General features: G+C 46.9%; 1 protein-coding gene across 1 annotated transcript in view; it reads left to right on the forward strand.

The window, feature by feature from the left end:
* The first annotated feature begins 9,217 nt into the window (after window positions 1-9,217).
* Bmp6 (bone morphogenetic protein 6) overlaps window positions 9,218-26,063 on the forward strand; it is a 148,487-nt gene continuing 131,641 nt past the window's right edge. Inside the window, exon 1 of the mRNA XM_048422993.3 lies at window positions 9,218-10,673. Coding sequence (XP_048278950.3) covers window positions 10,037-10,673 — 637 coding nt within the window. The 5' untranslated portion in view covers window positions 9,218-10,036. The remainder of the gene's footprint in view (window positions 10,674-26,063) is intronic.

Raw genomic sequence — 26,063 nt, forward strand, 5'->3', positions numbered from 1 at the left:
ACTGTTGTTTATTACAATGTAAATATCTGTGTTTTCCAACTGTCTTAGGCGACCCCTGGGAAAGGGTCATTTGACCCCAAAAGGGGTCACACAACTCATAAATTGAGAACTCCTGGGAGAGACAAAGTGTGGTTCAATGAAATAGTGGAAAATTTATCACTCAGGGCTAAGAACAAAAACAAATACAAAACAACAACAAAAACGAGGCATGGAGCAAACTGATATACAGCATCCTGAGTGAAGGAACCATGACTGGAAACCTGGAGAGTTTGTGATTCCCACTCTGTATGCTTCTGAAGAAGGCAAAACCATAAGAACAGTAAAAACAAACAAAACAAAGCAAAGCAAAATGAAACAACCCCCCCCCCCCATTTCTGGGAACTGCAGGTGAGGGGTTGAGGGCAAGCACAGGTGTTTTAGGGGAGGAGACTTGCTCCAGGTGAGACTCTGGTGGTGGGTGGGTGTCACAACGCATCTGGAGGTACAACACCAAGTGAGGTTGCTATAGATTTTCTGTAATAACAATGTGTCAAAGAAGTTTATCAGTTGTAACAGTAACAACTGTATCACTCTGGTGGGGGTGGGGCCCAAGGGGGGAAGTATGGAGGGCCTGTGGGAAACTTCTGTATCTTTCAGTTTTGGTGTAAACCTGAAAACAACCCCAAGAGTTGTGGGTTTTCTTTTATTTAAAGACAAATTGGCGACAGCACAGAAATCAAGCAGATGTAGAAAGTACCCCACATCGTCCAAATCAAAGCTGTCACAGACAAAGCATTTGCATTGTCAATCACACATCCGAACGCAAATGGAGAGCTGCAAATCTTCCCAACAAAGTAGAAGCCTTATATTTTATACTGACATGTTGGAGAAAAAAAAATGTAAAACTTGCTGATTAGGCTGAACAGCACAGATGACACCAGAGGCATCCGGAGGGCCAGGTCTTTAGAGGTACCAGTAGAATTCATTCATTCTGATAACATGGAGGAAATTGGGGATGGGAATCAGCAGAACCCTGGGGGCCTGTGGAGGAATCACAAAAGATGAACCATTTCATTGTCTAGTTCCAAAAGGAAGACAATGCTAATGTTACTTCTTTTTCCTTTTCCTTTTCCTTTCCTCCCCTCCCTCCCTCCTCCTCTCTTCCTCCTTTCTTCATTCTGACAGAATCTCAAGTATCTCAGACTGGCCTTTAACTCTCAACCCAAAAATGACCTTGGACTGATATTCTTGCCTCTATCTCCTGGTACTGGGATCACAGGCCTACACCATCATGGAGTTCATGTGGTTCTAGGGACCAAATGCAGGGCTTTGGGCATTCTTAGCGTCTACTTACTGAGTTACAAACTCCAGGCTCTACTTTGTCTATATCCTCCCTCCCCCAAGTCTAGCAATATAGCCAAGGGAGCTTTATTTGGGATCCTTCTGTTTCAGCTAGGACTATTGGTATATACCAGCATGCCAAACTTCCCTCCACACATTTTGCCACATATCCGCATATTTAGGAAGTTGAGAAAGGTCTTAAACAAAATAAACCAAGTGAAATTCACTCGAAGACATAGAATTAAACTGCAGGCAACTAAAAACAGAGGGAAAGTCTTGAATGAAGACAGGGACAAGCAATCTGGGCAACAGATATTCATCTGGAGCCACGGTGGAAATGGCCCAGCATGCTTCAGATGCTGGAAAAAAAGAGCTGTCTACTGCCGTTCACCTCCAGCAGAACTGTACACAGATGTGCGGGTGAGTTTTTAAATATCAACTGACTCAACCTAGAATCAAGTGGGGAGTCTCAGTGGAGGGGTTGCCTGGACTAGATTGGCCTGTGGGCCATCAGTGAGGAATTGTCTTGGTTGTTAATTATGTGGGAGGGCACATCCCACTGTGGGTGGCACCATTCCCTAGGCCCTGGGCTTTGCAAGAGTGAAGAAAGCCAGCTGAGCAAAAGGGACAAGCAGACAACATGGACCCATTTGTTTCTCTCTGCTCTTGAATGGAAGAGATTGGAGTTTCTTGACCTTTCTGAAATGATGGGGTGTAATACAGGATTACAAACCAAATTACTCCTTTCTTCCCTAAGTTGGTTTGTGTTAGGATATTTTAACATAGCAACAGAAGCGATATCAGGGCAGTAAGGCGTGACAAGAAAACAAAGCGTAGTTGCATCTTAGTGGTTCACAGACCCAAGGCCTCAGGGGTGTCTAGCACGATTAATAAAAACCCAGGGGCAGATATTGGAGTTCAACCTGAATGTCAGAAAAGCAAAACAGCAGTCACTGGCTCTTACCTCTACCTCAGTCCGAAATGGCGATCCTGCATCCAGGAATCTTAGACTGAGACTGTGTCTGAGAGCTGTCTCCTCCCGTTTTATATTCCTCTATGGCTCGGATTAAAGGCATACACCACTGGGATTAAAAGCATGCACCACCCGGTTTCTATGGCAAACTAGTGTGGCTACTGGGATTAAAGGTGTGTTACCAATGCCTGGTCTGTAAGGCTGACCAGTGGGGCTGTTTTGTCTCCGAGCTTCAGGCAAACTTTATTTATTAAAATACAAATGAAAGATCACTACAGGGGTTCATAATTTACCTTGGTTCCTGACAGGAAGCAATTGAAAGGAGGAAGACTTTCTTTTGGCTTGTGGTGAGAGGGATCTGGTCCATCACAGAGGGGACAGGGACTGTTCTTTGTGTGTTACCTATGCACATGCTCATGCATGTTTTAAATTACCTGTAGATTAATCTGTGACGTAATGTAAATGCCGTGTGAATAGTTGTTACATGTATCGCTTAGTTGGGAGTAACGGCAAGAAACATCGGTCTATGCCTAGTGTGGATGAGATAGTGCTTTGAGTATTTTTGCCCATGGTGGACTGAAGCTGGAGATGGCAAAGCCTACAGATAAGAGAGCCAACTGTAATTTTGAAAGGAAAACCCACAACTTCCTGCAGACAGACCTGTCCTTAAAGAAGGACTGGAGGAGGATCATTCCTAATAATAATAAAAGATTCCCAGTCATCAGGATGGAGGAAGAAAAGCCAAAGGGAGCAGGATACTGGTGAGCCAGAGACTGCCATTTCCCTCCTGAGTTTTAGAAATTCTGTTTGATGATGAAAACAAAAATTGTACTTTTGTTATATTTATATTATAACTTGCAAGAAAATTAAATAAGCAAAAAAAAAATAGGAAGGGAAGGGGTTAGAAGCTAGTGGTTCTCAACTTGTGGGCCGTGACTCCCTTGGGGTTGCATATCAAATATCCCACGTACCAGATATTTACACTGTGATTCATCACAGTAACAAGCTTCTATTTTATTTGGGGGGCATACTCTGTACTTGAAGGGCAGGTGAAAAGCACGGTTATACTCTCTCCACAGCTCCTGCGACAGTAACCTTTAGGGTACTTGACTTTGTTCCTCAGCAAATTTATCTACTACCCCAGGCTTCGGGCATGTAGTAGACGTTGGAATGACTTTGTATGTGTATGCGGTTAGCACATCTTCTTGGCACTGGGCTCGGTCTTCGGAGCCTGTTCAGACCCATCTTCCCTTGCCCTGCATCTTCTGCTTCTCTTCGACGGATGCTATGAGCTGCCATCCTCTCTGTCCTGATTATGAGCAAGGGCTTCATGGCTGGTCTTCGTGGTTCTGCCCCCGAGAACACTGTACATCTTCTCAGCCCAGTGACCTAAGAGAGTCTGCTGATATGTCAATCAGTTCTGATTTCTCTTGCGCTCAAAGCCACCTGATGACCTTTGCAGCTCATACTTATTCAATGCTATTGCTTTATTTTAAACCAAAATTGCACTGATTTTATATAGGAAAGTGTGTAAACTATGTGCAAAATACTCCATGAGTCTAGAAAACTGACCTCACCCGTATGGCTTCCACCCAGGTGAGAAAATGGACCAACGGCTGGGAAGTTCCTGCTGGGTTCCACGCCATCATTCCTCTTAGGAGTTTTCTGAAAGGGAGCTACTCAGCTGACGTCTAGATTCAGCCAGCCTGCCTTTGACTTTTACATAAATGCAGTGATAGGCTGTGTTCCTTCTCATCTGTATGTTGGCAAGATGTGCCTGTGTTGAGCCATCTCAATTTCTTTTATGTTGATTATTTTTTCTTTCTTTTCTTTTCTTTCTTGGTGTTTGAAAACTGGTGTCCTTACCAAGGTGTCCATGGTCCTATACCATCTTTGTATATCGACTTTCTGACAGAATTTCCTGTTGTTGTTCCCTCTAATGTCTCCTGTCTAAAGCCTCCCGGACTTTCTTCCTCTGTCTTTTTTCAAACTTTCCAGGCATAGCCCCACCCCAGAACTCTTGCACATGCTGCTTCCACAACCTGTAGTATCTGTGTCCTTCCAGTCCTTTCCCTGTCTACATGCTCTCCTATGACTTATCATCCAAGCAGACACATGTGTGTTTGTTTTTTGGTCTTATTGCTGAGAGAGCACATCTTTTAGTGCCTTACAGCAACCACACTTCCCCGTCACAGTTCTGAGGGTGTGCAGCATGGTTCATGTGGATCCTTTCTCTGTGCAAAGGTCCTAAGAAGTCACTGCCCTGGGCTCTTGTCTGTAGGCTCTGACCTAGATTTGGAGGGTGAGCTCCTCTGGGTTGTTGACAGGATTAGGACTTTAGCCTGGCATTGCTGTTTACTTAACACCTGTTAGCTGTGCCCCTCATTTTCCCTAGCTTGTTGCCACTTCACCTTCAAAGTCAGCGAGACTAGTAAGTTGTTCTCTCTGGATCTGCCTTTCTGTTGGTATCTTTTTTTTTTTTTTTTAAAGAACTTTGCAGTTACATTGGGCCCCTTGGAAAATCCAGGACCAATCTTACCTTTAGGTCCCCCGTTTAACAACTATAGTTCCATCTTTAAAGTCCCCCTTGTAGCACACTGTGAAACACTGTTTTCATAGTTGTAACTCCTGGGGGAAAATTCCCAGCAAATTTGTGGTAGATGGCTGATCCCTACGTCGTTTCTTATTTGGTCCATTTCCTAGTCGAGGTTGTAGGTGGGCACAGGTCTCTGACTAAAGTTTGGTCTCTCCAATTTAGCACACTGGCCACCACATAGCAGACATCCAAACATTTGTTAAATGGCAGAGTGACTGAGGCTGGCGTGTAGTCTCCCCCTTCTTCCAGAGCTGAAAGTCAGTGACGTTGACTTTTAGTTTTTTGTTGTTGTTAGTTTTTTTTTTTTCAATTTTGCTTTTGCTTTTTGTTTGTTTTGAAACAAGGCCTCACTGTGTGGCCCAGCCTGGTTTGGAACTCAAGTTCACCCTGCCTTAGCATCCCCGGGGCTGGGATTACAGCTCTGTGCCATGCCCTACATGGCTTCGATGTAGCCTGAGTTTACTTACTGTGGTGTTTCCTCGGGCCCTGGCATGTCACCAGTGTGGCTAAGAGGACTGATAGCACAAAATGTCATATTTTCAGGTAGCCTGCTAGTAGATACAGAGACACGCCTGGAAATACCGGGTCACAGAATGCCAGAGACCTAGAGGTTGATGGGTCAGAGAACTTTCTGCTCTACCCAACCAAACACACGTCCAGTACTTTCTCAGACCAAGGTTTCTCAGGAACAGTGAAACTAAGCAAGGAAAGGTGGCATTGATTGGCTCAGCTTTAAAAAAAAAAAAAAAGTGACTTCATTTCCACGCGCCAGTTGGTCAGTGAAAAAGTGAACGAAGAGATACAACTGGACGAGCCACCTGGATTCTGCTAATACTTCATTGTTCTGTTTATATAGAGAGTGTGTGCCCTTTGATCTTGAGAACGTGTGAAAAGTGAAACTCAACAAATAACAGATTTGCTCTTTGGGTTGCCGTGTGGAAAGAAAGTCTCTGGAAACAGATTTATATATTAGTTTTTCGCTTTGCCACCAGATGTCCTCCGAGTAGGAAAATATGATGGTCTGAATGACATTTTGAAGTGTGAATGCCCAGCATTTTTGAATAGACAGTGAGGGGAGAGTGTGAGGGAATGCACATGTGACCGCAGACTTTTGGATGAGACATGTATTTTGAAGTTTGCCTTACAGGTGTAGCTTTCAGAAGCAATATTTATTTAACACTCAGATGTTCGTTTCTCGGTACTCAGCAAACATTTACTTAACATAGTTCCTTTTCACTCAGTCCCAAACTGGTATTTTTAAAATGTGAGTGAGTTTATTATATTTTGGAATTAATGTTAAACTCCTCCAACCTTGTGCTAATTATAATGATGGAAGTTTAGTACTCTGAGTGGAGCATCCCAGCGACTTGAGGAGGGCAGAGCGCAGGCTTTTAAACACCACAGCCACATATGGGACTTTCATGTCGTGTTTCAAAGGCAACAACTCATGGCTTTAGGGAAGGTGATGTAATATAAAATCAAAGACTGCACTTGTGTATTGTTTTTTGGTTTTTGGTCGAGACAGGGTTTCTCTGTGTAGCCCTGGCTGTCCTGGGACTCGCCCTGTAGACCAGGCTGGCCTCGAACCACCTGCCTCTGCCCTCTAAGTGTTGGATTAAAGGGGAGAGCCCCTACCATCCAGCTACTTGTAGGGTATTGTCAATGAGGTAATCCAAAGGAAGCACAGACTAATTAATGTATGAAATAAATAAAGTAGTATTGTTTCAAAAGAAGACTATTTGGCATGATAAATTAATAAGCAGTACCTTTTCAAATCAGAAATTATTTACCCAAATGTGCTGTAAACATACAGCTCTCTACAAACCCTAAGGAATAGTTTTGAAAAATCTTCATTTTAAAGAATTTTGTGTGAGCCATCCGTGTCCCAGCAGGATTCTCACCCTGTCCCTAGTATCACTGAATGTGTGGAACAAATTTGTGCTTTATGGTGAGGCCATCTTCACGTCTTCACGAAATGGGGCAAGGGTGGGACAGACAACCTATTTCTAGAGACTGAGGCCATCTGCACGAAATGTCAGCCAAGCAGCCAGATGTTTGCTATGGGTTGGCACTCACATTTGGCTTCTTGACGAATTCCTCCTCTTTCCTCCCATATGCTTGAGGGATGCTTAGAGAGAAGAACTTCATGAAGCTTGCCTGGGTTTATGGAGGAAGCGGGCAGTGATATTTTGGTGGCCTGCAGGGGGCGAAGTGACCTCTGCTTTTCCCCAAGTGTTCGCAGGTTCCAGTGAATTCAGAAGCCAAACCTGCTCAAGTTCCCTCAACTTCATTCTGCTTGCACTTGAGTCGTAAGCGTGCTTTGTCCAGTCCCTTGATTTAAGACCTCTGGACCATATGGAGTCCCGGATGGGATGTGGTCAGGGAAGCAGGGGGTGGGAGGGTCACCAATTAAGGCTCCCTCTGCACCCAGAGTTCCAGTTGACACAGAGAAGCTGTGCTTCCATTTTGAAGTCATTGAAATCTTAGGATAGTATCTCTTCACTCATCACTCTGAACCCAAATGGCCCCAAGTGCTTGCCTGCCTCCACACAACGGACATGACATGTAAGGACACAACTTTTGTGACCCTCAGTTGGACATCACTGTACTTATGACCTCCCATGCCACATCCTTTTTTCAGGCTTCCTCAGACTCACATACTCACCACCTGAAGGCACCCCCAGGACACCCCTTTGTTTTAGCACTATTCTATGAGAACAGAGTCCCTTTTGGTAGGGGTGGGGAGCCCATGACAGGCCTGAATCAGGGATGCTGTTGAGGAGTGTCGTTGATTACTGTTATTTTAGACTCACACCATGTGGGTTCCTTAAAAGGGTGGTCAGTAGTCTATCCCACATATGTGTTCTATGCTGGGCTTATCTTTATAGAACCATACATAAGACACAACCTCACTTTTGTGTTTTAAATGGCACGGCCCTATGGAGTGCCCTAAAAGTTCATTTGTTCATTTGCTTATCTATTTTCACAGATTTCAGTGTTGTCTTCTCTGTTCTTATAACTTGAGCTTCTCTTAGTGCACTTATGCCTTGCCAGACCCCTTACAAAAGGGGCTCTTTTTAAGAGCTGAGACTGTGCAAAGAGGAGGCCCCCAGCTGGAATCCTTCATGTACTGGTTAGACTTCAGATCTTCTGAGAGGAGCGCCTGGCCTTTTGGGCAACACTGCAGTGATTGTTATACTTGTATGATACGTCTTAGATAGAAGAAATGGTGCAGGATTTTCACTTCTCAGGGTCCTGGCATCCTAAACCAAGTATTAATGATCTCCAACGTTTCAGACCATGTAAACTAAAACTAAAAGTCGGTGAAGATTCCTAAGCCTTACATTCTCCCCAGGTCAAAGAATCTAATGTTTAAGGTGGATTTGCTTATAACAGCCACAGATGAGCGGGCATTTGAGTAGTGTAGAAGGAATTGAATTTTCGTCTTTATTGGTAGAAGGTGGTGTTGGAAGCGGTCCCAATTTGTTCAGGGATTGAAGCAACCTGGTCTTGGGGCCCTGTTTATTATCCTGACCATTTTCTATACTTTCCAGGCCTCTGCTCTCATTGAGACTATCTTTACCACCCTCTTTATGTTTTACCCGGCACTGTGTAACTTATATTTTATCTCAGTACATTAAAATGTAATGCTAATTGATAAGCTGCATTGAGAGACTAGCAGGGACATAGGGAAGGCTTTCTTAGCCACACTAGCAGATTGGGGCCTTTTTCATTTCGATTTTGGTTTAAGAAGGCAAACGGAACCCAAATGAAGAGACACATTGAAATATCTGATTGGAAACCTTCAGGACGCTTATCTGGCTTGTCCTAGGCCCTCTTCGCAGCGAGAGTGTGAGCAGCTTCCTCGCAGGGTGTGTCTTAACTTACAGCAGCTGCCTTTGAGAGCCACGTGTCCGCTAAACGCCTACATTCCATCAATAAGAGAAACCAAGTAGGGAAGGAGAAAACTTACATTATTTTCTCCCTCGGTAACTGCATGGATTAAATAACCGTATTTACTTACATTTAACACAACTTGACCTTTGACGAGGTAGTAGCAGAGAAAGGTTTAGATCGGGGTCGTGATCAGATCTTTCTTCCTAGTAATGACCTCTTTACCTTTCTTACCCGCCCAAGCAACTCCCGGTGCCTCCAAGAATTCTCCGTGCTAGAAACCTACGCGCAGCGGAGGCGAGGCCTCGAGAGAAGGGAGGGTGAAAGAAGGGGGTGGGCCTATGTAAATGTACGCAAGAATCGTCTCTCCATTGGATGATAGCCTGTCCGTTACCGAGAAGGGCGGGGCGTTCCTGGGCTAGAGTGCGGTACCTGAGCGAGACGCGCAGCAGAAAGCCCACGTTGGCGGCTGCCGGGAGCGCAGCGCTTAGAGGCGGGAGACTGCGAATTCCCCAGCCGACGACGCAGCCTCTGGTCCGCGCCCTGGTCCTCTTCCCTCCCATCGCCTCCGAGAGTGAGTTCCTCCGGGTATCCGAGAGACCGCGGAGAGGAAAGCGAGATCCTGGCCGCCTCTACTTGGAGAGGCGTGTGGAGATTACAAGGGGGAGCGACGGTGCCCGAGGGCGGAGGGGCGCTGAGTTTCGGGCCAGAGGGAAGTTAAAGCTGCACGGAGAAGACTGGCTTTTCAGGACGCAGGGTCGCCACAGCCTGGGACCCGCGGCGGGGTAAAGTTCACGATCGTCCTACAAGCCAGGAGGGACGTGCGCAGGGATGGTGCCCGGCAGTGCCCCCAGCTCCTGAGCTGTTGCCTCCGGTCCCCCTCGGCCAGCCTCTTGCAAGGGCACAGGGCAGCGCACGTGTGCGGACTGCAAGTGACCGCGCCGTGACCCGTCCAGGGGTGCCGGCTGCAACGCAGTCCTGCCTAGGACACACCTGGCTCAACCCGTGCGCCTCCAGAGACCCGTGGAAGGGTGGAGATCCTGGCCATCGCCCCTTCGTCTCTCCTCCTCCTGGGCTTCTGGGGGCGCCGCGGATGACCATGAGAGATAAGGACTGAGTGCCAGGAACGGGAAGAGAGCCTGCCGAGAGGTGGCGGGGGCTGCCCACGCCAAGGGCCACAGCCACCGCGCTCCGGCCTCGCTCCGCCGCTCGACGCCTCGAGTGGCTTGCCCGGGCAGCCGGGCCGGGCGGCGATGCCCGGGCTGGGGCGAAGGGCGCAGTGGCTGTGCTGGTGGTGGGGGCTGCTGTGCACCTGTGGACCCCCGCCACTGCGGCAACCTCTGCCGGCAGCCGCGGCGGCCGCCGGGGGGCAGCTGCTGGGAGCTGGCAGGAGCCCGGTGCGTGCAGAGCAGCCGCCGCCGCAATCCTCTTCTTCGGGCTTCCTCTATCGGCGGCTCAAGACCCACGAGAAGCGGGAGATGCAAAAGGAGATTCTGTCGGTGTTGGGGCTCCCGCACAGGCCGCGCCCCCTGCACGGCCTCCAGCAGTCTCAGTCTCCCGTGCTCCCGCAGCAGCAGCAGCAACCGGTCCGCGAGGAGCCCCCTCCAGGGCGGCTGAAGTCCGCTCCGCTCTTCATGCTGGATCTCTATAACGCTCTGTCCGCCGATGACGAAGAGGATGGGGTGTCGGAGGGAGACAGGCAGGAACCTGGACCCCACAGAGGGGCCAGCTCATTCCAGCGCAGACAGCCGTCCCCCGGCGCTGCACACTCCCTGAACCGCAAGAGCCTCTTGGGACCGGGGCCCGGCGGCGGTGCGTCCCCACTGACCAGCGCGCAGGACAGCGCTTTCCTCAACGACGCGGACATGGTCATGAGCTTTGTGAACCTGGGTAAGGATTTGGGGTAGTGTCACGCCGCCGAGAGCAGATCCCTCCTTTCCTGTCTCCCGGGGTCAAGTGGTGGGAAGCGGTGGAGGAGTGCGCGCGGCTGGAATGCGGGACAGCTGGCGCTCCTGCCACCTGCGCTGCGGAGGGAAGGAGTGCGCTCCGCTGCAGCGGGAGGGCCTGGGGCGTCCAGCGGTGCCCGCGGAGGGTGTCTTCTTGGGGGAGCTCGGGACACTTTCTCAGTATTCTTACTCTAACCAAGCTCGGGCCACTTCCGCTCAGTTCTAGCCCGAGTGTGGCCATCGTTAGTAAGATAAGGCTCTCTGCTTTCTTGCCCTCCCCACCCCCCACCTCTGAACTGTCCTCCTCTGCCCCCTAGACATTTGGGGTGCCAGGTTACCCACTTTGACTTTCAGGGCATCCGACAGCGGTTGAGAACTTTGAGAACCCGATGCAAGTGCTTAATGAGAAACTCACAGGTGTTGAGGAAGGAAAGCTTTGGTGGCTGAGGAAGGTCCCACAAGACAGTGGAAGGTGTCCCAATCCCAGCCAGGCGGGGCTTGCGTCAGTGTGGGGCGAGATTCCAGCTCAACTGGGGTAATCCACCCAGTGCCTGCGCTCTCATGCCCTTGGCCATTGTCCCAAAAGGCTGACCCTTTCATCAATGCTGCCCAAGCTGCTGGGGTGCAGGGCAGGGGCCAGGGTTGGCCGCTGAGCTCTGCCGAACTCCGTTGCCAGGCAACAGAATGGAAAGTCGAGGGCGGCTAAATTGGGCTCTGCCACTAATGTTCTGCGGCAAACTCGGACAGAGTCACTTCCCCCCCACCCCGAAGTTTTCTCTCATCTGTAAACAGAAGGGGGGGGGGGGGTAAGGAAGACTGCCGAGTCAGTACTTCCGAGTCTCGCTAGACTTTTTTTTTTCTTTCATAAACTTACTATAAACCAGGAATGTAGAAGGCATGTCCCAAGTAGGTAGACTTCGAGAAGTAGACCCTCCCAGAGTGGGTACAGCCGTTCTTGTGTCTCTGTGTGCTTTCGGTACGGGGGAGACCCACGTACAGGCCCCAGAATGGGTTAGCATGTGCTAGCTAAAAGGATTGCAAGGACTGTGGGAGACATCCATCGTTTTCAAGGTAGTAGTTACAGGGATGGCCCACTGTTAAGTATCTGCTTGAGTTCTTTCCAAGTGTTCTTAGGATTCTTAGCTATGCCTAGGTGGAGCCGGTGTGTAGAAGAAAAACGAACCAAGAATAGCGACCAAGTGGAGTAGGAAGTCTGGAGGCAGGACTATCAGCATCCAAGTACTGTTGAAACCCTTCTGGCGGGTTCATGGGACAATCTCACAGCGAGTGGAGGCTCAGGGCTGCCAACCTGGCTGCTTGGACTACAGGGCTGGCGGGGGGGGGGGGGGGGGGGGGGGGGGGGGGGGGATCTGATTGAACAGTCATTCTCACAGTATTGGAATCAAGTTCAAGGTTGAGCCACCACCAGAAAGCACTCTAAGGAAACTTTCTTATGCCAGTCAATCCGAGTTGATGATGGGGGTGGCCAGGGTGGCAGAGGACCAGTGTTGTTCTTATTCTAACGGATCTGGTTCTTTGATTTCATAATTTCCACTCCTGTTCTCTCCTTCAGCACCTTCTTGCTCTAAGTTTCCCGACTGCTTTAGACATGTTTTATTGCCATGTGGGGGAATCCTAAAGTCAAGTGAAGGAAAGCTGGTACTGTTGACTCCCCTCAGAGCATCTTATCCCAGTTCTGTGGAAGCAGGAGGTTTGTACCATAGGCCTTAGCCTTGGAGTCACTTTGGTCCTATAATGTACTGGGTGCTAGAGCTGGTCCTACCCAGACCCAGACATTGGCAGAATCTTGTGGGTGAGCTAAGGCATCTTTTTATCTTTTTAAAAGTTTCTTAGACTTTTTTTTTTAAAGCGGGTTGCCAGCTGTCTGAAGGAAATCATACCGTCTCTGGAAGAGATAAGCAAGGCTTCTGAATGCCGTGGCACATGAGAGAAACCTGTGGGCCTTGAGTGCCAGGTGCCACTGCGTTTCACCTCAGTCAGCATGTGGAGGGTCAGGCAGAATTCAGAAACTATTTTAAGTGCTGCCCCAATGATTCAAGGGTTCAGAAACCTTTGGTTTTCATGGGATTCAGCAACCATTATTTTTGGTGGTAATGGAAATGTCAGGATCTGGGTTGACACAGATTTGTGTGTGTGTGTGTATGTGTGTGTATGTGTGTGTATGTGTGTGTATGTGTGTGTATGTGTGTGTATGTGTGTGTATGTGTGTGTATGTGGTGACTTCCAAATTCCCCTCTTTCCTTGCTTTTCTGACCTTTTGTGGTCGAAATTGCACACGGCTTCTGAGTCACCCTGTTTGATGGTAGTTGGCAACTCGTTTTGTTATGGCTATATAGTTTAGTATTGTATCTCCCTCGGTATGTTTTTAACTCTTTCTCCTTCCCTCTCTCTGTCATTCCTCCCTCTGCTTTTCCTTCCCTTTCCCTCTCTTCCATCCTTGTCTTCCTTTTTAAGAGCCTGTGCTGTGTAGCCCAAGCTGGACTGGAGCTGAAAACGCTCCTACCTAAACCTCTATAGTATCGGAATTACTGGCCCGCGGGATCATGTGACTTTGTTTGTCATGAGTGATTTTTAAACATTGAAAGTTCCAAGGGAGCCCACCAGTAGGACAAGTGAATTCCTGGACAGACTGACACAGAACTGAAAGATACCACTCTTTGTCCAAGCCCCTCATATCCCTTCACGGGGCTCTCCGCAGTTACCCTTACTGTAAATCCAGTTCTAGGCTCCACTGGTGGGGGGAGGAAAGAGATGACTTCTGGATACGTAGAATTCAGGCAGCAAGCATTGCCACCTGCCAGTAAAAACAGTTGTATTCATCTTAATCCAGGTAGCAGTGGGAAAGACAGATTTTACCAGAGGCCAGATTGTGATATAACATCTGATGACCCTGGCTGGGAACATAAGAAGGGGCGTTTATCTGGAGAAAAGGCTTCTGAAGCTGAGCAGTGTGGATTCTCTAAGGATGTTAGAATTCTGCAGATTTCCCAGTTGGTGTCTGTGTCATGTTGGACGACGTCATCCGTGACTCATCTATTAAAGAACCTACAGAAAGCTCCATCTTACATCACTGTGTTTGTGCTTTATCCACTGGGCTGAGAAGGTTACTCGCTAAAAGCGTCAGGGAAAGTTACCCATCTCTGTAAGCATGCCTCTTTCCTGGGACTAGAGGAAGAATTTGCTCTTGGAGTACATTTGAACCACCCTAGCTTTGTCAGCCAGCCCGACACCAGGAAGTATGAATCAACAGGATGAATCTCTCCGAGCCCGAACGCTGGTCATTCGACCAGCTCGTTGTTATGTTGACTGTTCAGAATCCCGTCTTGGGAACAGGCTGGGATGCGAAGGGCTGTCTGCTGTGGATGCGGTGTGGCAGCCCAGTGCCTGGGTGAGCTTGTGGATTTCCCGCAAATTCGGGCCTCAGATGTCGTTCGCTATTTGTTTTCTACCGCTTAAAATGTCTTGGCAGTCTGCTAAGCAGGCCTGCCAATCTGGTGACCTTGGAGAGATAGCCCGAAATATCCTTTGGGTCTTAGGTTAAGATCCCACCCGCCGACAAACACCTTCTTACTATCCACGCGACCCTCTCCTTTATCATCACGGCTCCCTGGTCCTTTCCTTCCTCCTGCTGAGCACATGGAATTCCTCTTTCTGCTGTTAAAATTGCTTACTCATTGTGTATGGACGCTGTAGGATGTCAGCCTTTGGAGACTGACATCACATGGGTCCAGCAGGGCAGTCTAACCCCATGCTGAACACATAGGCAGGGCTTCAAAAAGATTGAGTTAAGGAAAATATACACAGTATCCTCTATTTTAAATTCCCACTGATCTGCAAGCCCTGATTCTTTAGGAAAGATATTCTTTATCTGTGTGTGTTTGTTTTCCAAGACAGGGTCTTGCTGTGCCCTGACTGTACTAGAACTCACTCTGTAGACCAGGCTGGCCTTGAACTCACAGAGATCTGCTTACCTCTGCCTTCGGAGTACTGGGATTAAGGGCATGTACCACCACTGCCCGGGTTGGTTTGTGCTTAGTAAAATGTGTGGAGATATTTAGGACATTCGTGGAGGCATTTTATAAATGATAAATGCTTTATTAATGGGCCTTTAAAAGCCAACTGCCCACTTGTGTATTGACCTGTAACGTCCTTACCTATGTGAGAGTAGAACCGACGCCTCGTTAAACATCTGTGCTTCAGGCTTATCTTGAATTAATAAGGTGTTGATCTCCAGATGCTGGGATTAAATGAAATAAAAGGCTCACATCTTGCTCGGAAAAGGGAATCAGCTAGTGTTAGTACAAGAAACAAGAAGCTTATTGTACTGAAAATACTGGCAATCTTCTCAACAGAATTACTCTTGGGAAACATAAATTAGAAGAAAAATGGAATACTCCCTACTTGTATTTGTAACCAGAGACATTCTACTGTCTTTCTCGCATAAACAGGATCGGCAATGCAGTTTTTCATCTGGGTTGCCTACACTTAGCAAGATTTTTCTTCTTCTCCTTTTTGTAACAGAAAATAATTTTTTTTTCCTGTAAGCTATCCTCAGGAGAAGTAGCTGGGAGAGTGTGAAAGAGTGTGGTCCAGGGAAGTAGTAAATAGAGTTTTAAATGCGAAATTCAGTGGCATTTCAGCAAAGAAGCTGGACACAGTGTTCTTCGGCTGAGATCAAAGGGCAAGCAGATACCATTGTGTAGCCCTCAGATGGCGCTTCCTCTGGTTGTCCTTCTAAGAATGGGTATAAATCCTTTTCCAAATGTGCTGAATCATGCTTAGTTCCTCTGCTTGAGAACCTGCTGCGGATGAGCTGGGAGAAGGCTTTCCCTGGCTCTGGGAATCTTTGCCTTAAGCGGGAAAAACAAAAACAAAACAACAAAAATGACGTTTAGCATTTTCTTCACAAGTCATGGTTGCTTCTGGGTGTCTTCACAAGCCAGCTGCTGTATATGCTGAATTTTATTTTCCAGGGCTGGGAATCGAACCCAAGGCCCAACACATGCTAAGACCATCCTCTGCCACTGAGCTACACCCAGTATGCTGCACGGATATGGCTGGAGGCCGTGAAGACTTGCAATAGAGGATAGTGGACCAGGCTCTAAGGATGCCTGTCTCGCTCTGGAGAACTCTGGAAGAGAGGGCGAGTCACCTTTCAGCCAGCTTTGTCACACATAGCCGCCTGCTCTGCTTCCCATTCCCATCAGAAGTGACAGTTTTCTAGGGAGTGCAGACTTTATAACTTGATATAAAATTATTGTGGTTTTGTTTGCTTTTTTAATATCCATTCTGAGCTACTTTTCCCTGCTTTCTCTCTTTCGGAGTTTCATTCCTTTCACCGTTGCTGGCTCCCAGCTATGGAAAGAAAGTAGGCAATATTTTAATGAGGTAATGTTGTTTCTGATTAGAAGCTGTCATGAATAGCTCGGTTAAAGCGGTGGACATCAATGCAGGAGTAAGATGCTAGTAGTCAGTTTACAAGGGCCCGTGCCTGTTAACAGCTGTTACACATTAACTGTCCCACCCTCCAGAGGCTGCACTACAGGCCAACCACGTGCTGGCAATCCGGCCCAGCGTCCCTGGCCACAGGCTGTCACCCAGGAGCTGAGGAGGAGAGTGGCTGAGGCTGGTGGCTTTGTGTCCCTATCAAAGCTCCAGTGTTCTGTTGACCCTGTTTCTCTCCTACCACTGAGATAGCGGAGTTAACCTCATTCAGACACATTGTTCTGTTCTGAAAGCCTCAGCCTCCTGCCGGTACTCGTTTGTAGTCCATCTCTTGTCCACGTGAAATGCCAGAAAGCGAATGCCGTCTCACCTGCAATGTGGGAAAAGAGTGACAGCTGTGTTGAGAAGGAAACCTACCAGGTTAGTGAGATTTAGTTACTAAGTAACCAGTGCTGTCAGACTCGCAAGGGTCTGTCTGAGTGGGGCAGAAGTCCTCGGAGCCTAAATTCTACCTGCCTGGCTTTTGTTTTACTAACATGAGAAACTAACAATGGGTTGTGGGTTGTTTGTTTGTTTATTGCTATTTGTTTGAGAAAAGGTCTCACGGCGCAGCCCATTCCGGCCTCAAACTCGCAATCCTCCTGCCTCTGCTTCCTGATTGTTGGGCTAACAAGCATTTGCCACTCCACCTACACAATAATGCATAACTGATCACTTTTTAAAGTAGTTGCAAGTGTTTTAAAGATGTTCTCTCTACTTTTTAAAATATAAATCCGTAGTCTTCTGGCACCTGTGAATAAAGTTCGGATCTAAAATATGGCTTGGAAAAACATTCACAGTGTGGGTCTTCTGAGGAAGCATGCCTTGCGGCAGATGACTGGCTCTGAGTTTATTGCTGCACCTAGTTTGGGATTACTGGTAAATTACTGACTGAGCATGTACATTCTCACGCCCCTGGCCTCCTGTGCTGGTACTTACACTTGTTAGATTCGCTCAGCACCGATTTCCTCTGCTTTGTTGCTAGATGTCAGTGTTAAGAGGAATCCTGGCAGAAGCTGTTCTTAGTGATCGGAGCAGTAGGGCTGGGGGGGGGGGCACATGGCTTAAATGATGGAGACACGGCAAGGGCATCCTGAAGCACTCTTCCGGCTAAGAGGTGAGGGAGGCACACAGCTTCTGGATTTTTTTTTTCTGCACTCTTTCATGGCTAGTAACGTTTTCTCTTAGATCTCTGCTTTTTGAAAAGAAAATACTAAGTATGTCTATAAATATGGCTTGTTTGGTATGCTGCAGGACTGCTGGCCCCACAAAGAGTTGTTTTCTTCCAGAAACTGAGTTGAAAACCATGCTTTCTTGGCCGCATTGTTCCATTGATAGGCACCAGGAGATCCCTCTTCCTGCCCTTCCCAGTTCCATTATTCCCTGACCAGGCCCAGAATGGAGATGGTATCTAAATTACATCAGGTAATTCCTTGATGGCTCCCCACAGTCTTATTATCTCAAACACAATCCCAGATGACTGGGCCGAGGACTCTCCTCCAAACATTTTTGCAGAGAGAGAGGTTGTTGGTTCTGAGAGGGAGCGCCTTCCTGGCTTTCAAGTTCACGGGCAAACACCCATGATGACGGGTCCTGCTAGATAGCTTGGGACTGCCCTAGACCTGAACTGTCTGTGCTCTCCAGTGCCGACTTGATGTTCAGATTGTTTTCTCATCACTGGGAGCGCTGTCTGGGCGGGAGAGCGTGGACTCGGAGCAGGCAGGGACAGCGTCCCTTGAGGACCCACTCTGAGTTGACCTTTGCTCTCTGCCAGGGTCCCGATTATCTCTCTCTCTCACCGCTTACCCTTTCGCCCTGTCCAGAACGCGACTCCCAGCCTGAAACAGCTGTGCCCGTTGATTGTTGTTCCTGTGTTTACAGTCTTGTTGGTTTCCTGTTCGTGGACATGGGCTGGGGAAAATATTCCGACTTGTGTCTTGGAAGAGGAGGAGCTTAGCTGTATCGTTGGTGCAAACTGTCTGTGTGGATGTGGCCAGGGGATATTTTTACAAATTGGCGTTGCTTACCCTCCAAGACCAGTTATTTTCCCTCCCTTAAAAAAAAAAAAAAAGAAAGAATTGCATTTAAATTGTCCAAAGGCTGACTCTTTCAACTGCAAAATGACAAGTTTTTACTTGGCTTAATTTTTCTTCCAGATTTTATTTGTGCTTTCCGGTGTCAGTATATGCTAACAGCAGAGGTGGTATGCTAAAAAGAAATAATAAGAGTATATGTTTTTTTTTTAAGAGAAGTTTTAGTTTCACAACAAAACTGAGCAGAAAGTTCCAGAAATCTCCCATGTAGACCCTGCCCCTCCACATGCAGAAATCTTCTCATGGACATCCCTCATCAGGAATGGTCAGGTTTTTATCATGGAGGACGCACCGTGGTTAGCCAACCCCTTCAGCTTACATTTGGGTTCACTCCTGTGGTGTACATTCTGAGTCTGGGCAAATATAGAATGTGTATCTACCGTCCTAAGTAGCTCATTGTCCTATGTGGAAAAGCTGTTTGTTTCATGGGCAAGAACACTCCATAGATATGTACAAATTCAAAATATGCAGAGTTTGGAGGAAGAATAATATAAAATAACCTTGCTGACTGCCACTCTGTCCACACTGCCACCCTGGCTTTGTATAAAAACGTTTGATTGTGTGTGACAACGTGGGTCGTATGGTGTTTTCACGTGTTGACAACGAATCTATCAGAAATCTTTCTTTCCTTTTTTAAAGTCTAGGAGCTATTTTTTCCCCCGTCTGCATACTTTCACAGAGGTGTCTGTCACCATAGTACCTAGACAATCCCTCAGGCAGAGAGAGACACGAGTGATTAAATTGCTCCCCGGTTTGTGCTCCGTTTGATCCGTGCTCGGCAGGATTGAAGGAGGAAAATAAAGAGTCCTGAAGAATGAGCAAGGATTATTGGAATTTTATGCTTGTAAATTATTGAAATTGGGGGTAGTTAGGGGAGGAGGCAAATACTTTTTCCTTTCTTTATGAAAATTTGTATTAAAATAGTGTAAATTTGGAATGGAGAAAATTCTCCCTTTACCTGCTCCCCTCCAAAAATCTTGCTGGACCTAGAGACAAGATCCCAGCCTATCTTTGGAGAAACTACTTAGACTGTAGTAAATCTAGACTAATTGAGACTCCATAACCCCAAAGGGCTTTGTAAATAATATATAGAGTAGGCTGTTTTGCCTTTAACTGTTTCCTATTAAGGGCTCTACAGATTACTGGTAGATAAGTGTGAAAATGTGGTAACATGAACAAGGACCACGGGCACTAGGGCAGCATTGAGCTCGCAGTAGTTTGTCTGAGATGTGTCAAGACTTTATTATTTTATGAATATTCATCAGAGGCAGGGGTATTTTCTCGCTGACTTATGGCCAAATTCCCACCCATTATTCCCCATTTACTTACCACCTCCACAGAAGGACCTCCCACAGTAGGGAAGAGCTTGGGGCCATGGCTATGCAGTTAGGTTTAAAAAATTCAACTGTGTTTCCCTAGCATGTTATTTATGGTATGTTCTGGCTGATAGGATAGATACTTTGTTGAACAAAAAGAGAGAGGATGCTGAAGGACAGAGCTAAAGATTGTGTGTGTGAGAAGATGGTAAGAAGGTGGTGGGTACCTCCAGCTGGGGAAAACAACATCAACCACCCAGAACTGTGTTTCTTCCAGAGAGTCATGGAATAGGCCCTTCCGTTTTTATGCAGTTTGCGTTGACAGGAACCTCTAACACCAGTCTTGTGGACGACTCCTCTTACACACTTGCCCCCTTCATTACACTATCTGCTTAATGAAAGTTGTTTGATCCTATTGTTACACAGACTCGTGTGCCATTGGAATAAACGTGGTGGCATGGTGGCAGGGACATGGGTGATATATAGTGGATTTTAGTTTTTTTCTCTTTTTTTGCCTCTCCCTTTTTTAATTTTAATTTTTTTTTGAGACTGTGTTTCATGTAGCCTAGGCTGGCTTGAACTTGCTTTGTAGCTGAGGGTGACCTTGCGCTCTCAACCCTCCTGCCTCGGCCTCCAGAGTCCTGGCATTAGAGGTGTGTCCCATCATGCCCAACTCCCCCCTCATTTTCTTCCCAATTAATAGCTTTAGCAACGTCATTGCATTTATTCTCGCCTTCTAATGTGTGCTCTTTCCCCAGAGTTTGATTGCATTTGCCATTGACCCAGCAGGACAGAGGGGCAGATAATAATACACTCTTCCAGAGGGCTTTGCAAATCATCGATGACTGTGTGGTTAAGTATTCTGTTTCTTGATGGCACCAAAGTCTTAAAGCCTTTTTCTTACAGATTAGAAGACCCCTTGATTAAGACCCAGAGGCTTACATCGAGACTCTAGTCTTTATAGTGTCCTGTTTTTCTGCCTCATTCAAGCCACTTAACCAAATGTTTAGGGTTCTTTTCTTGCCTATAAATTTTCAATACTGGACTAGATCAGCTTTTTTCCAAAATGTATTTCATGGGCTACTCCTTTTCCAAAATGTTCTGTGAAAGAAAGATCGTGGAAGTTCTTTATATTCTGCTCCCTGAGACTTGTGTGCCTGTCAGGGCACTGGGGCTGTGACTAGACCAACAGCAAATCAACTACTGCATCGTAGCCTTTGAGCTGGCTCTATTACATAACCTCCTTTCACTGGAAGCTCCCTGTGTCCAACCTGGGCTACTCGCTGCCTTGCTCATTCCTGGCCCTTCCTACTTATTACGGGAGAGGACAGGGACCCCTGGAGGCTCTGTTCCCACCTGCCCCTGTCCTTCTCGGGTTTCAACTTCAAGCAGGTTGCCTTGTTCCATCTTGCATAGGTGACCTATAGGCTTTCTCTCCTCCTCCTGGAGGTGGGAATGGCTTCCCATTGTTGCTAGTCTGTTCAGTGCCATTTGGAGACCTGTTAGGCTTCTGAGCTTTCCAGCTCCTGTGCCGCCATCTCTTTTTGTTACATCCCCCTTCATGGAAACAGTTGTTTTCTCTCGTTGGTCCCAATGCTGGTCAGTTTCCATTGTTGTAACAAAATGCCTCAAATAAACAAGTTAACAGAGGTGGTTTTTTGTGTGTGTGTGTGTGTGTGTGTGTGTGTGTATGTGTGTGTGTGTGTTATGTTTTCAGAGGTTTTTCTCTATGGTGATTTGAAAGTTGTTTGGGGGCCTATGTCCAGGAAGACCATCCAGGAGCATATGGTATAACAAAGCCACTTAGCTTCTGGTGGCAAGGAAGGTAGGGAGAGGTGGTGTGGAGGCTGAGTGAGTGCACGAGTCCAGGATTCAGACACTCTACGCAGGTATACCCTCACTTCTCCTTCCTCCACTTAGCCTTCATTCTTTACAGTTCCTACCACCTCCCAGCAATCCATTCAGTTGTGAACCTTTTGCTTGATTGGTCCTCTGAGTTAGAGCCGTCCCTTAAATCCCATTGCTGGATACTGTAGTACTGAGGACTACTCAACACAGCCTTTGAAGGACAGTCCAGGTTCCAACTCTAACAACCTTGCTTTCGTCAGTTTTGTTACTATAACAGACACTTGAGACAATCAGCTTACAAAGAGAACAGGTTCATTACCATTCTGGAAGTTTAGATCCGTGATCAGCTGTCTCCCTTGCCTGTGGGTCTGGGGTGAGGAAGCATACCCCGAGAGAAGCCTGTGGAAGAGGGAAACCGTCCACCTCATTTCCAGGACACAAATGAGAGGATGAGAAGGTCCATCCTGCTAGCTCCTCTAATGGTCTTCTCCCATTGACCTGAAGCCTTCCCTCTAGGCTATGCCTTGTAAAGGTTGTACCATCTTCCAACAGCTCCAAGCTGAGGACTATACCTCTAAAACATGGGCTATTGGGAACATTTTAGTCCCAAGCTGTTACATACCTTAATGGCTCTTATGGCTCTTCTTAAAAAGAAATCTCTCTCTCTCTCTCTCTCTCTCTCTCTCTCTCTCTCTCTCTCTGTGTGTGTGTGTGTGTGTGTGTGTATGTTCATGTATATGAGTATGGGCCATGGCATATCATAGAGGTAGAGGATAATCTCAGGTCTCTTGTTCAGGCTATGCTAGATGGCTAAATGGATTCTATTTTTAATAAAATGTAAGAGCCCTGTTTTATAGAGGACTCTGTTTTTACTCCCATCTCATCATGGGATTGATGGAATTACAGACATGTGCTACCGTATCTGGCTTAGATGGTGTCTGGGGATTCGAACTAGGGTCCTTGTGCTTACCCAGCAAGCCTTTCCTCTGAACCATCTCCTTAGCTCCCCCATGACTCTTAATGTTCTGGAATACAGTTCAGAAATCCTAGACTAGCCTAGAGCCCACCTAGTTCTAGGGTTATTACTTAATATGGCTCAATGAAATATAATTAACTTTGACATAGAAGGTATCAGTGAAATATTTACCACAGTCATAAAGAATATTTTGTTTTGACCTATTACAAATAATTTTTCACCAAAGGGCACAGAATGACCAATCCTAACACACAGGAAGCAACACTCAGAACCCCATCCTTCATCCATACCATTTCACTGGCTTTTATCTAGAGGATGTTAGCTTTTCACATGCATGGAGTGCGTTGAAGATATTTGTGAATGGTTTTCTTGGATCAGAGAACCATGGGGTCGGGTGTGTACGAGGCTCTGGGTCTGTGGGGCATCAAGTTGGCTCTTTGCAACGATGGTTGGCCTTCATCTGGTATTTCACTTTTTCTATTTATGTTTGGAAATCATGATAAAAGTAGGCACATTTCTTTTTAAAATTTGAGAGCAGACATCTGGGGTACTTTGGGGTTGTTAGTGACCCCGTCAGCGTCTTGTTTCTAAAGAGTCGAGTTTAAAAGATTGGATCCTGCTGGAAAACAGCACAAAGATGCTTCTATGGGTTTCTGGTTTAAATTCAGGCAATTTAGAGAGGGCTTAAGTCCAAAAACTTTAAGAAAGCAGTCTCCAATCAACTCTCAACTTTCTCCCCATGCTCCCCCCTCTCCAAGGGTTCTGGAAGCACAAGTAGATACTGTGTGGGCGTGGGCGCGTGCGTGGGTGCGTGCGCGCGCGCGCGCGCGTGTGTGTGTGTGTGTGTGTGTGTGTGTGTGTGTGTGTGTGAGAGAGAGAGAGAGAGAGAGAGAGAGAAAGAGAGAGAGAGACAATATAAATATTGTATTTTGTTATGATCTTCTGCTTTATGGAGTAGCTGATGCTTATTATTCTTATTATCTCAGAAAGGCAGAAACTTCGATTTGATTAGCTGTGCATATGTACAGAGTAAGGCAAGAATTTGGAAAGCTTGGGAGAAAATATTTAAGGCCATGCTAACCAAAGCGTCTAAACATCATTCAGTCCTATAGTCGACAGTGTGTGTGTGTGTGTGTGTGTGTGTGTGTGTGGTGTGTGTTGGGTGTGAATGTATGCTGCGGAGACCGGAAGTTGATGCTGAGTCTTCTCTATTGTTCTCCATAGTATTTGTTTTTTAGAGGTCAATTTTTATTTTATTTAATTTAAATTTTGAGGTGCCAAGAACCACACCCAAGACCCAGCACATGTCCGTCAAGGACTTTACCACCAAGTTGCACTCCGAATTATAACAGGCCTGTTTTTACACAGAACACACAGAAAGCTATGGCCATATGAACTGTTAGAAAATCAGCCAAAACCAATAAAAAGTTATAATCTAGAAAATGTGTCATTTGTTAAGTAATTTATTAAAAAATGTATTGAATTAGTTAGCAGTAATAACCTCTAAGTCTCCCCAGCAAAGTCTACGGCTATAGTTACACTGCCTAACACAAGAGAACCTGACAGTTTGTTCTTTGGAGGTAGACTTTTCTCTGGTCCTTCCTCAGATCATGGCAAATTCAATGGAAAGCCCAGTCCTGGGGTTCTTAGTCATTCAAATCCAAAACCTCACTGGAGTGCGAAGGTTAAGTGTTTCTGGAATTAAATTAATTTATGGTCATTAGACATAGTGAAGATTTTTTTTCTATGGTTGTGGGATAGCCTCAGCTTTGTTTGCTAAGGGTTTTTCTCTGAGTCTGGAATGTGCTGTTTCAGTTAGGCTGGTGGTCAGTGAGCTCTGGAGATCCACTTGTCTCTTCTCCACACTCCTGGTGCTGCCCTTGTAAAGACACTAGGAAAGGACACTTGGTTTTCATATGGATGCTGGAGATCTGAACTCAGGTCTTCATGTTTGGCTAGCAAGTGCTCTGCCTACTGAGGCGTCTCTGCAGCCCCATGCTTTCTTTTTGGGGAGGGAGCAGGGCAGAGTCTTGCTCTGTAGTCAGTGCTTGTCTCGTGACCCTTCTGTCTTAGCCTTCCCCAGTGTTGGGATTTCAGGTGTGTACCACCATGGCTGCTTCAGGTATTGGTTTTGGAAACTATTTGCTGTCTTCCACTTGCCTGTCATTCAGGGAGGCTGCATATCCCCTGCATCCTGGTTTCTGTCTTAATTGTTTTACAAAAATTGCTTTATCAGTGGCAACTAATGGTTTTTCCAAGTCCTTGTCCCTTTCTCCCTAAGACCTGCTGTTGTTGGTGCTCCTTTGTTTTGCTGTGTTTTGGGACATTTCTCAAACATAACAGATTCCGAAGATTGATACATAGCAGAAGAACTACACACTGGGCCCAGGGAAGGAAGGGAGGGTACAGAAAGGTCATAGTTGGGTGCAGGAACGAAGGGAAGTGCCCCTGGGTCCTTTGATAGCTGGAATTCTTGGGTGACGCACTGTGGAGGCTGTGGCAGTCAGTGCGTTGTGACATTAGCTGCAGAGAGGTCTCCCTCCTTTGCCTTGGCATGCAGATAGGCATTCCACTGAAGACATCCTCACCCTCCTCCTTAACTGACCCGTCTCTTCTGGGAATGACCTAAGCCACTTCTGTGTCCGAACCAAATAGTTCAGCATTCTCAAACTGCCTTGGTACAAGAATGGCATCATTTCTGTTGATCAGATAGTAAGAACTGTGGCCCCGCATATTTGCAAAATTCCTGAGAAATGAATTGCTAGAAAAGTGACAAAGGAAAACCAAATGTGCTCAACGTCAAGCCTCAGTTCTGAACTAGTAGATTCCATTCCTATAAGGTTATTAGTTAGGTTGCCATCGAACTGTCTACCAGCTCTCCCTTTCTGTTCAGATCTCACGGCAGGCCGGTAATGGAGAGTGAGACGTCATCACAGACACTGTACCGCGGGCAGCTTCTTACATCTTCCCGCGACTCGGGAGGGCGGGGACGTGTGCAATTCTGCATCATAGCAAGCTCTTGGCGATGGGAGCCGCGTAAGGGTTGAGAACCACAGTTTGCAGGTTTGAGTTTAATCTGCCTTCACTTCCACATCCATGCCCCTGCCAGACTCACGGTCTCGGGTTTGGAAACCCCCACCCCCATCTGCTCCTTCTCTTTCCATTGTTTCCCAGGTTCCCCAGATGAAGCCTTTATGAGCCTTGGCTTGACTTCTGCCCTGGCCTCCCTGTCACTAACCCAGCCCTGCGTCCCTGCCAGCCCAGCTTCTCTGTAGCACAGATGTGATCTATTCCCCCTCCAGCACCTTCATTGGATCCTTATGGTCCACTAGAGGAAGCCAGAACGCTGGCTCCCCCCACCCCATCTGTTTCTCCTGCACTCACTGGTCTGTCTTTGTGAACACTCTCCTGTCCCTCACGCTGCTCTGTGACACTGCCCAGCTGTCTGCTTTCACACTTCCCATTCTACCTAGTTCTTTAAACCCAGCTCAGATGCCACCTTAACCGGGAGGCATTTCTGAGGTTTGCGTATCTGTAAGTCAAGATTCTTTGGGAGAACATTTGGAGCCAAAAGAGAGAGGACTTTCTTAGTGCAG

Source organism: Myodes glareolus, chromosome 14, assembly GCF_982192425.1.
Source record: "Myodes glareolus chromosome 14, mMyoGla1.1, whole genome shotgun sequence".
Lineage (NCBI taxonomy): Eukaryota > Metazoa > Chordata > Mammalia > Rodentia > Cricetidae > Myodes > Myodes glareolus.